General features: G+C 39.5%; 1 protein-coding gene across 1 annotated transcript in view; it reads right to left on the reverse strand.

Annotated features, from left to right (window-relative positions):
* Nucleotides 1-13,313, reverse strand: part of kcnab1a (potassium voltage-gated channel subfamily A regulatory beta subunit 1a) — a 121,543-nt gene extending 108,230 nt beyond the window's left edge. The window contains exon 1 of the mRNA XM_074679247.1: nucleotides 13,027-13,313. Within this exon, the coding sequence (XP_074535348.1) occupies nucleotides 13,027-13,298 (272 nt within the window). The 5' untranslated portion in view covers nucleotides 13,299-13,313. The remainder of the gene's footprint in view (nucleotides 1-13,026) is intronic.
* Between the last annotated feature and the right edge of the window lie 1,340 nt (nucleotides 13,314-14,653).

Consider the following 14,653-nt stretch of genomic DNA (forward strand, 5'->3'; position numbering starts at 1 on the left):
TGCCATTATTGTGTATTTTTCTACGGGGATTGTAAAATATGTCAGGAGGTAGAGTCAAGAAGTAATTAGACTCTCGAAAGAAAGAAAAAAGTTATATTTGTCACCCAGCTCCACTCAGATTCTCCCAGAAACCTCATCATCTCTACTGCGCAGGCTCTGGCTCCAAACTGCTACAATGGTGGCGCCTGGGACAGAGGAATTTTGGCTTCAAAACCGTACAATGATAAATGGCGGAGCCACGCTTTCCACTCTATATACAGTCTATGGTCAAGACTCACAAGAGCAGGAAACAAAAGGTGGAAGACCCAAGTGCAGATTTAACAAAAAATGTTTTATTTAACTAACCTCAAAATCCAAAAAACTCATTAAAGAGAAACAAAAGCAAAAAAAAAAAAACACTAGAAAAAAAACCACAAGAGTACACAGATTGAGCCAGGAGATGCAAGACAGCAAACACACAGCGACGCACAACAGGATACACTTAACTGACCCAGAACTCAAGGGCCTGAGTCTTTTTCAAAAAGCTTTCCTTGAAACCACTGAACTTGTTTTTAATCTTGTTTTACTCTTTAGAGCTTTGAGATCCTTTGATGAGAAGTGCTTTACAAACAGAATTTATTATTTTTATCTTTTTCATTACCAACTCTTGTGTGAGATTCATCAAGAGTAGAACAAACTTCATTTAGGACCAAATTAGACATTGCACTACATAATTCCCATTCCACAATGAGACATTTATGTACAATTTATGACTTATCTTATGAAGAGTTAAAACTACTTGGCAGTTTCTTCTTTAAATGGTAATTCTAAAACAGGAATTTATGTCACTTTACTTTTTGGAGAATGATCGTGAGCAAATTGCTTAAACCATAAAAGTGGTGGAATGAAACCACTTTAGGTTAATGGGAGGGTAAAACTGTATGAACGAGAGCGCTTACATCCGTGCCAAACTACTTGGCTCTTCAAAGAAGTGTTAAATTATGGCAAGGCTAATCGTCAATGTCAGACTGCGTTTTAGGTCTTTGCCTCAGAACAAGGACAAAGTGGTCATTTGCGGGGTTAGGCTGCAAAAAAGTCAGGCAGATTTATTCATGACACAATCCCCCTTTCTGGTAGGGCCCTAAAGTCAAACACAAGGTTTGAGTTACTTTGAAATAAGGAATCAGATGTGTTCTTTACAAATTTACTACTGACAATTTCAAATATTAAGAAAAAAAAACATAACATAAAAATAAGAAAGTGCATCCTGCATTGTGCAAGAAATGCTGTGCTGTCTAGCGCTGTAAGCATGTGCGGGCTGTGCATCTGTCTGTATTGATTTACTGTGATTGTGCATGTGTGAGCACAATGATCTACACAAAAGGGACTCCCCACTGCTCATATTTGCTGACACTGAATTTCTGCCCTGCTTGTCACATCGTGTATCATCTCAACAACACACAACTCATGAAGATCCACACGCTGCATCTCTGACAAATTGGTTGGGAAGTGTTTTCAGGGATGTGTTCTTGCAGGAAAGATGGTATCGTTTGATGTAGTGTTACAGTGAAAAAATAAAACAGATTGTGATCATTTTTAAGCGAATGTAATTGATTGTAGACAATAGCTGCAGTCCCGACTAAGAGCTTATGCTGGTATATGAGTCTTGGCCTTGGTCTGATCTCTGATTTCAAGTTATGATGACTAGAAAACCGAGCCTGACAGTCTGTTTTCATGAGAAATAAAAGGGTTTTATTTTCGTATTGTTTTTCTGCCCAAGTCAGCTTTTGATGTTACATCTCTTATTTATAAAGAAGTGGTCTACATGTTTAATCTATGTTTGTAAATCCTCTGTAAGAATTTGAATGGGAATCTGCAGTGACTGCTGTATTTTTGCAAAAAATTGCTGCAGTAAACATTAACCGCTCGTATGGATTATGATTGATGATGCTACTTGACCTGTAATCACACTTATTGTTCATTATTCTGCAGATATGAGCAGTGTGGCTCTACACTTTTGCAGCAAATACTGCAGTGAAGTCCACGCTTGTGTTTGTGTATCTTTGTATAAGCTGAAGCTGTTATTATGATACCGATTTCTCATATCTGTGCCTTTTTCCCTGGTTGTCCTGACCCTCTTCACTTAATAAGCCTTGAGGGAGGCTTTGTATTACACTGGTGTTTCTACCTTCATTACAAAAGATAACAGCACAAAAAAGTCCATATATAACAACAACATATATGACAAACTATAATGGCACAGTCAGTTGTACACAATGAAGACAAGAAAAGGGAAAATACTGGAGAGTCCACATCTCAAGTACATCAGTGCATCAGATTCATTTTGTAAAGTTCGCACTAAAGCAAATAATAAATGACAGTCTTGGTAGGAAGGAGGCAAAGAAACATTGTAATTTTGAAAGAAAGAAGCAATTTAGGACAATAATGTGAAAAGGGCAGTACAATAAAGAGAAGCTTATTGGAGAAAGGTTAAATTCAACAGAGAGGAGAGTTATGGATTAAAGGATGAGTAATTGTTATACGGTTAAGGAGGGGTTGGAGATTGTAATACCCTGTCTCTCAGGGGCCACATTCACTTTTGTGTACGGCTGTGCACAGACTGTATTTAAGCTATAGACAAAAAAATGAGGTAAAAGTGCTCAGGAAGAATGAAACTATGAACAGATAAATACGGCTATAGTTTTGTTATAAATGCTTCATCTGTAATTTTCTTTGAAGCCACTTATAGGATGCTCTAATGAAAGCAGATCCTTAATGCTAAGTATTAATTCTCCTTGGGACAGCCTTAAACACAGAAACATGAGCATTCGCATGCTCTCAAATGCTGTCAAAGTGACAGCAGGTCCACGGCTCCCCCTAGTGTTGACAAGAACAACCAGCACCAAATAATAAACCTCAAAAAAATGTGGAAAAAACAAACAAACCACCTTTTTAAATAGTCTTCATTTCTCATTCTTGTATCCTCCCAAACACTCTATACACTGTATCATCATCATCATCATCATCATCATTATCATAATCATCATACAGCTCATGATGTTAGACTGCAGCTTATATCTTATCAGACGTACAACATAAGAAGTTTTAAGTGATCACCGGTTGCACTACATCACTGTGCACCTCACAGACTGTTGTTGTGGACTGAAGTAATTGCAGGGTTCATACAGCTCAAGGCAAGTTAAATTTAAGACTTTTTAAGACTTTTAAGACTTTTTTAATGACGTTGGAAATCAAATTTTAAAAAAAAGTCGACAACGAAACCAACAAAACTAACAAACAAAAACACCACATGAATTACCTGGGTTACAGGCAATTTTAACCCAATGTTTATTTTACATAAAACATCACTTTTTACCTTTTTTAACTCCATTTTTACAACTTTATGCCTATTTAGCCCCCATTCATCTTTTTTGGCCACTGTCACAACCATTTTTGGAATTTTTACATGGTTTTTGAAATTTAATGTCAAATTTATTTCTCAATTTTGCTGCCATAATCAATTGTCCTAAGCCACTTTTGGATTTTTTTTTGCCAATTTTTCCTCATGATTTTCTATCTCCAGGCACCCTAGGTAGAACCAAGACATGTGTCTGCTTTAAAAGTTCCTGGTGCAACCACATCACCGTTTTGTTAGTTCCGCTATTGTGATTACGCGATGTTACCATGAGAGTAAATCTGGAAATTATTTAGAAAAATTGATAAATGTTACTTAATATTTTTTTTACTTCAAACTAACATAAATCTTACCAATGTGTTCAATTTTTTAAGACTTTTGAAATTTGAAATTAAGACTTTTTAATGCCAATTCAGGCCTTTTTTTTAGAGTTATGAATTCAATGCCTTTTAAGACTTTTCAAGGATCTGTGGGAACCCTGAAGTGACCGTTGTCTCCTTTGCCAAAAGATGCAGAGCCACTCTGAACGTCATTTAATAGTTATGAAGTATGAGTGTGTAAGTGTAGGTTACACAGCTACAGAGCACAGCTCTTTTTGGTCTGGGAGAACAAGACAAGGCTCAGCTAAAGCATTGTCCTCAAACGACCTCCCTGAGACAGAGCACTGGCTCTTAAATAACAGCTTATCAGCCCTCATAAATTATGGAGAAATACCTAGAGAGATGAGCGAGGTAGCGAAACTTAAAGACCAGAGCAAGGAGAGAGAAGTCAATGATATTTGTGCCTTCTTCACTCTTTTCTAATTCACAATAGTAGAACTTATATCAAGGTTTTACCTCTGAAGCTGTGTCAAAGTGACTGCTCAGCTGAGCGCAGTGATCATCAGTGACTGCTCCCCGATAAAAGTCCAGTCCGGTCAGGCACTTCACTAAATCAGCATGTCAATAGGACAAGCTGATGTCCTATCGATCCCCACAGTCAGCTGGTGCAGCTGACCGGGGTGGAATACCAGAGACTCAGATCAGTGTGGGTGTGAAAAGTTGAGGCACTCTGTGCATGGGCCCATATACACAGTAGAGTTGATTTATTAATGAGATTCACACTAAGGATGTGTATTAGCTGGATCAATAGTTGCCTAATGAACTGGTTATCCGTGACTGAGTGTATAGAGTAGTAGGAGTGAGACTGATTTTTTGTGTGTGATTTAAGGTTCAAATCTTAGTGCAGATTTTAGTCACGTCTATACAACTAATGTTGAACTAAACTGATATTTCAGACTGTTTTTATATACGACACATGCAACTTGAACAATAACTATGTCTATCCATGTTTTTGATAATTTTTTTAAGGTTCCGAGGTTCAACTTTTTATGATTATAGAATGCAGATTAAAGTTATTTTAGGTCAGGTTAGTATTGAGCATTACTTCCTACAACGTTACACCTGCTAAGACACCAAAACTTCAATATTCTTGTAACTCATGAAGTTTGGTCACATCAGATCAGAACGCTCTATTTAAATCTTATTGTTGGTCCTGCTGTTATTTCAGGTCAGACATAGAGGCATCTCAGCAAAATATGATTGTTTATCTCTACATCAAAGAAAATTACGAGCAAAGAATTTACCAATGCAAAAGAAGTGTACAGGGCTGTCAGCATGGAATGCCAATTTTGCCACCAAAATCTTTTATGACTGTGGTCCTCTGTTAGTTATTTATCTGTAAAACAAAGGTGAGAAACAAAGCAGTGCTGCTTAAACAAAACAGCAGGATGAAAGAAACTGTTATCTAAGTAAATGTTTATGTCTTATTGTTACCAAAAAAAATATGGTATCGGTACTAAGTGGTACCACTTTTTGGTACTTATGTGTGTGTTCATGTGGTGATAAATATTAATTTGCTTGTTAATAAAATCTCAAAGTTTTAATTCAACTTATCTATTTCTGAATATACAAACTGGAAAATTGCCTACTCTTCCACTGCCTCACAGTCGCAAGGATTCATTTAGGTACCTAAACATGGTACCTTTTGATTTTTACGTGAATTGGTACTCTGTACTACAGACAGAATCCTGCTGGTATCTATAAAAGTACTTAATTCGGTACCCATTCCTACTGACAAGTCCAGAAAAAAAAAGTATTTTTCTGAGATATTCTAAGACAGATGCAATGAGATACAAAAAAATTACACATCAAGTTCTTGAAATCTGAATAATGTCTAAATACAAGAAACTGAACATGAAACTTTCCTGACCACATTGGCAGACTTCTTCTTACTCTTTACAACTAATTCAAGTGTCTGTTTGCCATTTAATGACTTAAGATCAGCCTTTTTACTGGAATTAAATCAACATTAGATTCAGTTTTTGCGGTGCAAAAGAATAAAAGCTTTTCACAAGATTGTTCTTCCTCCACTGTTGCTAGCCAGCAAGGTTTGTAAAACAGAATGCGTGGTGACTTTTCTGCTGGTTTTCTATCTCTTTTAACTTACAGTCATTGCATGTGTAGGTGCCGATGTAAGTAAGTTCACCTTTACTCACAACACACGTCGCTGCAGGTGAAATACAGCGCCGTTTATCACCAGTTAGACTACCGTCATCAATCAACTGTTGCAGCCCAGAGGGGCGCTGTTTCACAAGTTTGAGAAAATGGGTAGTAATTCAATGAACATGGACAGTTGGTGTGTGTGTGGGGATCAGACACACACACACACACACACACACACACACATACACACTCATGTCTGTGCCCAACAAATTAAGTATTTAGTGAGAATAGCAGCTCCTCTGTTAAAAATTCACTTGTTTTCCAGCATGAATTAAGGATGAGCATTTGATTCATTTATCTGCACGGATATGTCTGTGTCTGATTGCAGACGTGTGTCTGTGTGTGTGTACACAGTTTGACACAGATGAGTAAACCGTTCGCTCAGTGCTTCTCAGTTGTGGAATAGTTAAAAAGCAGTGCTTCATTAGGCTCTGGACAAGAATCAAGGCTGACACACGCAGACGCACACACATATATATGGATCAGTCAACATCTGTTTAACACAGATTATTGAAACACACATGAAAACCATGTAAAAAGAGAGAAAATAAATGTACATCCCTCAATCCCACTCACTTTTCTTCTAACTCATGCTGTTTCTGTTTATGCAAAGCAACATAAAACGTAAAGAGTATTAGAGCTGGAACGATTCCCAGAATGATTCGAGGTACTCGATTACAAAAATTACTCGAGTAATTTTCTCCGCCTTGAGGAATCATTTAATTTTAAAAAAGATCAAGGAGTGGTATTTCAAATAGAGCTGAGGCCATATTAAGAGAGTTTTCAGACCCCTCAAGCTACCTCTTATACAAAATAGCAACTAGCAACAAATGTAGCTTCTTTTCTGGAGTTTGGAGACTAATGGGTCATTCTACGAAACGGGTGCCATTTGGGTCCACAACATTTGATGAGATGTACAAGGCATAAAAAAAAGTGTCAAAGTGTGCTTACAAATTTTGGAGCTACCAAAGCAAGTGCTCTTATTGACATGCTGTATCAGAAAATTCTATTTTTTAAAGAGAAAAAAAATCCTTGAAAAATAACTGCTCTTTAACTAAACAAAAATATATTTTATCCGATTACTCGATTAATCGATGGGATTTTCAGTAGAATACTCGAATACTAAAATATTCGATAGCTGTAGCCCTAAAGTGTATGCCTGGACAGCCTGTCCTTACAAAGGTAGTTGCCAGAATAAATGCGCCTGAACACAGGGAGAGTAAATATACAAGACCACAAGTATTGAATAGTTTATTTCATCATCGTTCTTTTTCTTTTAAGAAGTCTGGTTTTAAAAAAATTTTGGGAATAACAAGAAAATAATCAAACATAAAATTAAAAGAAAATACTCTCGTTCCTTTGAACATTTCAAGTGTAACTGATGTCCAGAAATTCAAGTTCTTTGAAACTTGAACGTCTAAAAACACTGAAGGGGCATGAAAGATGGGATGGAAAAAGTGAGTGGCAGAGGAGGAGAGGAACAACTGTGGTGAAGCTGTAACTGTCACCTTCACACCAAAGTCTATCAGCGGGCAGAGCCCATTTAATCAGACAGACTGACAAACATCCAGACTGTCTGCCAATGCAATCACACACACACACACACACACACACACACACACACACACACACACACACACACACACACACACACACACGCCATGTGCACATGACATATGCTTCATAATGTGACCTTCTCCCCTCTGGAGATTTAAATGCCCCCTCATAGCCACCTCCTTACTTGAACGGCCTTATAATATCATGAGCTCTTGAATCTATTTTCCCACTTGGCTGACTGAATTGATGTCTACTTTAATTTGTCGGGTGTGATGAAAAAATCAGAGGAGTGCAGTTGCCTCTGTGCCTGCTCTGACATTTAGGTTAAAAGGGGATGTACCCGGTTTATACTTTGCAACAGGAAAGCTTGATTAATTCAGTAGTTTCTCTTTCAGCTTAACATTTATCTGTTAAAACCTTTGACTTTCCTTGTGTCCAAACTCAGCTGGTGAGTGGCTTCCAAATTAAATCTCACAAAGAGTGTTTTGAGCTTTACAAAATCATAAATTGTGTTCTAAAACACTAAAGCAGAAAAATAATCCTGGACGATAATTGTACAATGCATTATTTTATAAAGTGAGAGAAATTGTGACTTCAAACTGTGCAGAGTTAAAATAAAACACCCATTCAGTTGTGAAGAGTTGAGGAACAACATGTGCATTGAATGGGGCTGAAAGTCAAAGTCTTTCAAGAGCAAAATATTTAATCTTTCTCTATCTGGGTCACTGACCATGTCACATGACCACAGTATCTGTCCCTGACTAGATAAATGGCGTTAACATTTGCGACATTTGCCCGGAGGGAATATTGAATGCATATGTTCTGATGGTCACGCTGGCATGGTCAAGATCAGCCCTTATGTTACACTAAGCACGCATACATTAGAAGCACTAACTTAAATATATGAGATGCTCCTTTACATCTGAAGAGAAATACATACTCTAGAAGAGGCTCATATCTGCACGTCTCTTCGTTATCTTTCTATAGGCTCTTCTTTTTTGTACCTTAGATACACTGACAAAAGAAAAATAAATAAGGAGTGCGTCACTCTAGCCCATTACATGAGGATGCCATCTATGTTGAATTGCTTTAGTCTCTTTCTTTTATGTCAGATCGTGTTGTGAAATTTGCATAATCTTCACAGGACTTTAGGCAGCTGTGAAAATCCAGACAATAAAGGACTCCAGGAACCATCTAGCTCTTAAAAAAGATGTTCCTGAAACCAAAAGTTCCTGGAACTTCCTGTCTAAAAGCACCTTTAGGATTTGTTTCTATCTTTCTTTTTTTATCCTTGTCTGTGTGAGGTTGGAGTACTGAGCACAGGTCTGTGACACACTGATACACACTGACCTGGAAAAGAACGCGGACAACCAGCTGTTTTATTATGTTAGCACAGCAATGAACGTGAGCTCTCCAACACACACACATACACACACAGAGGCCCTTGTACACACATATGCCAAGGTCCTACAGCAAAATGCTAATAGCACATGGCAAGATGAACACTCAATAAGAAAAACATGTCAGAGAAAAATTACTTGGGTATGCTGGTACATGGGGCAAGCTTTGTGGCCTATTTTCCCGTCAGTCACCAGGGGGAGCTCTAAAGGACTGTGCTTACCCTTAAAGAACTTGGGCCACACAGATAGCAGGTGACCCAAGTCACCTACAACTCACCAGGTTTGCAATCTGAGGGCAGCTGTTACCTCTTTCAATTAATGTATACATGTATAGTATTTCAGAACAACTGAGAACAACTCACCAACCAGTTCATCAACCATCAGATGTATGCTGATGACTTGGTCATTCTTTCACCTTACAGTGCTGGCCTACAGCCACTCCTGAGAATTTGTTCTAGCTGTGATGTGCAGTTTGACATTAAATATGACTGTGAAAAGAGTGTGATTGTGGTAATAAGAACAAAAGATGATCAGAAGCTGCAGTTTCCATTATTCTTTATCTCTGATCTAGTCCTCAGTGCGGTGGAAAAAGTCAAATACCTGGGGCACATTATCAAAAGTGATGATGATGATGATGATGATGATGATGATGACAATGTTCAGTATCAGTGCTGTAAGTTATATGTACGTAAATTTCAAATGTACAGAAAAATGTTAAAACTGCTCATTTATGGAGCAACTACAGTAAGGCAGAAATGAAAAAATTACAGGTAGCATAAAACGATGCATTCACAATATTTCTTAAATTACCTCGATGGACGAGTGCAAGTCACATGTTTGTTTATACCAATGTGCCCACATTTTACGCTGTTCTTAGAAACTGTATGTATAAATTTGTGGGTCGATTGATTGAGTCAAACAATGAAATAATGTGACTTACTCAGCTCACAATGAGCAAGACAAGGTTTACATCTTGTTACTGGAAACATTGGAACAAATGTGTCTTAGCGTTTTAATTGGTGTCAATATATGAACTGTGTTTTTCCTTTTAAAGGGGACATATGCTGATGCCTGATTTAATAATTATAAGTATTCAGGGGGTGTAAGGTCTTGTTTTCAAATTTATTATCTTATATGTATACATATAAGATAATAAATTTGAAAACAAGACCTTACACCCCCTGAACTTTCAAAAAATGACATATTGTATTTTTTCCAATATCCTAGAACAAGATTTGATGCCTCTGAAAATAGGTCATTGCCAGATGGCCGCGAGATTTCAAACGTCCTGATGACTCGAGGATCCTTTCTTTTTATTGGACATCTGTGATGTCAGTTAGTCACACAACCGCCACCGAGGGATACACCCACCAAGAGCCGAGTATAAACGTATAAACTATACATGTTACAGTACCGGTTTGACTCACCACACTGAAGCGTCCTGAGATGATCTGTGTTGAGGTGGATTTTCTTCCTCCTGAGCTGCAGAACCGTCCGGGTCTGACCCCAGGCTCACACTGAATCCGTTGCGGGTCCGGTGCAGCTTCCGCATGTAATCCGTATCATTAAAATCACTGTTGTAGGCTCACATTAGTCCCGCGCGGTGCGAGTCCGGTTGCGGGAGCCGTACAGCACTACAGAAAGAATCCGCAAGAAGTCTATCTTTTCCGGACGCCGGAGAGGGTCTACGTCAAGCTGAATGAAATATGATGAGCTATACAGGAAATGAATTGCCGGATGGCATGAAGATCCGTTGTTTTTAAAATAAAGTCAGTGTAAAAACTAATGTAACTTGACTCTTCTTTGACAGCACAGTCGCGCTAGTAGTAAATGTAAACATTATTACACCCGGTGACATGAGGTCGCATTTTGACAACAAAGGGACGACGAGAGACTCATCCTTGAAGTGGAAAGTCATCCCATTTTATATGATACATCCCATACTATTATAAGAATAATACAAGAAAAGAAAAAAGTAACTTGATTAAAAATAATAAACATTAGAGGAATAAAGCTCTCGCGCAAGTCCAGACAAGAACGTGAACCCACGTGAGCTTCTACTCTCGCGAGTGCAGTTTCCGTATCCGGCACCAAAGCCAGCCACAGCCTCTATCCGGAGCTGATGTGAGTGGCAGCTTGCGGAAAATACGCACCGTATCTGGACTGCAACCGTTCCGGAGCCAATGTGAGCTCGGCGTGACTCGGGGTCCAATACAAAAGGACGTATCCTACACTCTGCCATTTCATTAGTGCTATCAATGCCTTACGGTGAAGTTTTGGCAAACAGCAAACTCGCTCAGTCTGCCCCATTCAATGTGGCGATTTTGTAAATACTACCATGCTGCAAAAACTGCCCCCTGGCTCTACCCCCTCCGCCCCTCTGATAGAACTGACCAATCAGAGCACAAAGGGCTGTGACGTTGCGAGGTTACTGGAGGTCATTCTGGAAACGGAGCGTTTCAACGAGATCTTCAGAATGGCCAAAAATGAGGATATTGAGAACGCTATTGTGGGGCAATGAAGGAACTAAATGACTTGTACTGAGGGCAGAAATGCTTTACAGGCATCCTAGTCTGGCATAGTGAAAAGGAGAAACAAGCATGATATGTCCCCTTCAACTTGTGTTTTTTCCATTATTTGTAGTTTTGCTGTCAATATATTTATATGGACCTAAAGGTCTGGAATAAAGTATACAGTAAAGTCAAGTGAAGTTCCTACCCCACCTTCCTCCCTCTGTGTTATTGGACATGCCAGACTGATAAAGAAGTCACTCTGAGCTTTACTTTCCTCTGCACTCAACAATATAAATAAATGTTAGCAAAATATAGCCATAGAATCGGTGGTGACAGAGCCCAGGGAGTGAATGAGCAGTTCAAATGACCAAAATACAGCTGATGGAAATGTTAAGCCAGCAGCCTTCAAATAACCCAGACATGACCATTCAACAGAGAGCGTACAGCATGATACTAGTGAGTGGAAAGAAGAGCAGCATATGAAGAGCAGGTGTATTTATCTTGAATTCACTACCCTTGAATCAAAGCTGTGTTGTGAAGCTGAAGGTGCTTGTCTTCATCAACATTCACGGCTACGTTTAAGCTGAACAGTCATCTGAAAGCTCCATCAGAGAATTAAATGCTTTGTTCTGGATCATTCCCTCCCTCTCTCTCTCTCACTTCATTGGAAACAACAACACAATGAAAGCAGAGCAGCTTCATGCTGCTTTCTAGCCTGAGGGCTTAGCAGCAATCCTCAGTGTCCCAATCACACTCACTCAAACCACTCAACAATATGCAGCTTTGGCACAGCTGACAAACCAGAAGAAAAACAGCACACGAGAGGAACACTCTGTCCCAAAGTGGATTAGTTTAAATAAAAATTATTTAACAGCTGCTTTGGGTCATTTGAGGATGTTTCGATGTATAGATATTTTATTATTTGAAAAGGACGTACAGTTTATTGGTTATTGCAGCGTTAACAGTAGCCACAGTGAAAGTTTTGGAAAGCAATAAGAACAATAACAAAAACAGGGGAAGAATACATATTCACAGGAGCCTAGACCAAACTTTTATTTATCTAACTTTGCTGCTGTTAATTTTTAAGTTTTCAAAAAAAAAAAAGTGCAAATGTATTGTACATATTTTAGAACAGGTCATTCCTTCTTATAAAAGAAAAATTCTTTCAGATCAGAGTTACTTTCCATAAGTACTTATGCAACACACTGACACACTTTCATTCAGCTGGTGGGTTTCACTTTGGGATTCACATTTCCCATGATGATCTGTGCACGGTGCACTAAAGGCTGATCATAAAAACACAGGAGACAATGTTGCCTTACAAGCGCACTGGGTTCCAAATTTATCTCCAATAAAACAAGAAGGACCTCCACTTAATCCTGTGAATTGTGAGCAGCCAAATAACCACAAGCCTTCAACCAATCACCATCCAATGACCAAGAGTCACAAATCCCTCAGCCAAAACGTATGAAAGCAAGATCAAGCCCTCCTGGCACCGATGCTTCAGAGGGTTGCAATAAATCATTCTTTGGATGCAAGTTTTTCACAACTAAGGAGCTCTGCTCTGAATAGTCAAAATCAACACACAAACACACACGAAGACACACCAGGGATGTTACCTGTACACCATCCCGGTTCGGCCCTTGACTGTGTCATGCAGCGATAACGAGTGAAAGTTCAGAAACTCCTCCAGCTGTTTGAGCTCCACCACACTGTTGGGTTTGTGTGCCGTCCATATCAGAGGAGCCAGAGGTCGGGGGCCTGCTGCTGAAGACGTCTGCCTGATGAGCCTCCCCTGGCCCGGGCCCTGAGACTGAACCCCTCCCTGACCCCTGGGCCCTTTTTGTTTAGGGTTAGGGATCTCAGGGCATGTAGCTTTGTACAAGTACATCTTCTTTCCTCTTCACTTAGTCCTCTCTTTTAGTCTCTCCCGTCTTCTCTGGCTCTGTTCCTCAGACATGTACGCTCAGAGTAATCCAGGTAGGCCTCTCGCCTACACACATACACACACACCTCTACATGGAGCAGAGGACTTTAGAGGAGAGTAAAGCTCAGAGGGATGAGAAGTTTTCTTTTGTATGATGCACTACGAAAATCAAACTCCTTTTTTCAGAAAGAAAAAGAAGAAAAAAGCAACGCGGGAAAATCCAGCTTGGAGAAATCATGACTGAAAATAGAAAAAAAACAGCAATTAAGAGTCCGATCTGTCTGCAGGCTGCACATCCGCACGGAGAGGAAACAGCTTTGTCTTTACATGTTCTCTTCCATGTGCCCTGTGCCACATATGTTGCCAGAACACTTACACACATGCAGAATGAGAGAGAGAATCATTCACAGATTTCCCCCTCTCCTCTTTCTCCCTCCCTCACACACACACACTCTCCACTCACACCCTCATCCTGTCACTTTGCCCCCTGCTCAGCCAGTCCACATTATGAGCTCACTTTGGTTTTGCTCCATATTAAATGGCTGGGGAATCTGGGACATTTTTTCCCGCCCTCCCTCTGCTTCTCTCCCTCTTTCTCTCCATCTATTCCTCTCTCACTCTTTCTCCTTTCAACCTTTTTTTCTCTTTAACTGCATCTTATCATGCCTCCAACTCTCTTCCCCCATCATCCCTTCTTTGTCTGTCGGTATTCCTTTCGTCAGAAGCCCTGTCACTTAATCCACTCTTCTCTCACTTCCAGCATGTATTCCTTTGTTTTTTTCCTTATCTTCCATCTTTTTGTGAATTTAAACATGTCCCTTTTTACTTAACTCATGCTGTCTTCTCATGTCTCCCTTTTAATTTCATCTCTCTTGTCATTATATCCCTTCCTCTCTTTTTGCTCTCACCCCCTTCAAACAAAGTGTACTTTGGAGTTTTGCCCATAACAAACACCTAAAATAAACACACACACACTCTCTGACACACACACATGCTCAAAGCTGATGGCAGAGCTTTAGTGTCACAGCTCGATGTGAAATGAAAGGGAGAAGCCTTTTTTGCTTGTCACCTCAAGTATACGTCTACATTCACAGACACCGTCCCACAGTATATGATCTCTCACCTCTGGCCGCCTCGTGGGAGCGTTCAATGACATCACGTCTGGTCCCCAAGTGGATTGTGGGAATCATGAGAAATACCATTCTCCCATATCAGGAGATTTTAGTTCCAGCACACGCTGTCACTCTTCCTACAAATCCCCCTGCACACTCACACACGTACACTTGTACAGTTCCCTGGACGTCTGAGCCTCTGTTCAC

Source organism: Halichoeres trimaculatus, unplaced genomic scaffold (genome assembly GCF_033239565.1).
Source record: "Halichoeres trimaculatus isolate MK-OKI-2021-1 unplaced genomic scaffold, fHalTri1.1 fHalTri1_scaffold_9, whole genome shotgun sequence".
Classification (NCBI taxonomy): Eukaryota; Metazoa; Chordata; class Actinopteri; order Labriformes; family Labridae; genus Halichoeres; species Halichoeres trimaculatus.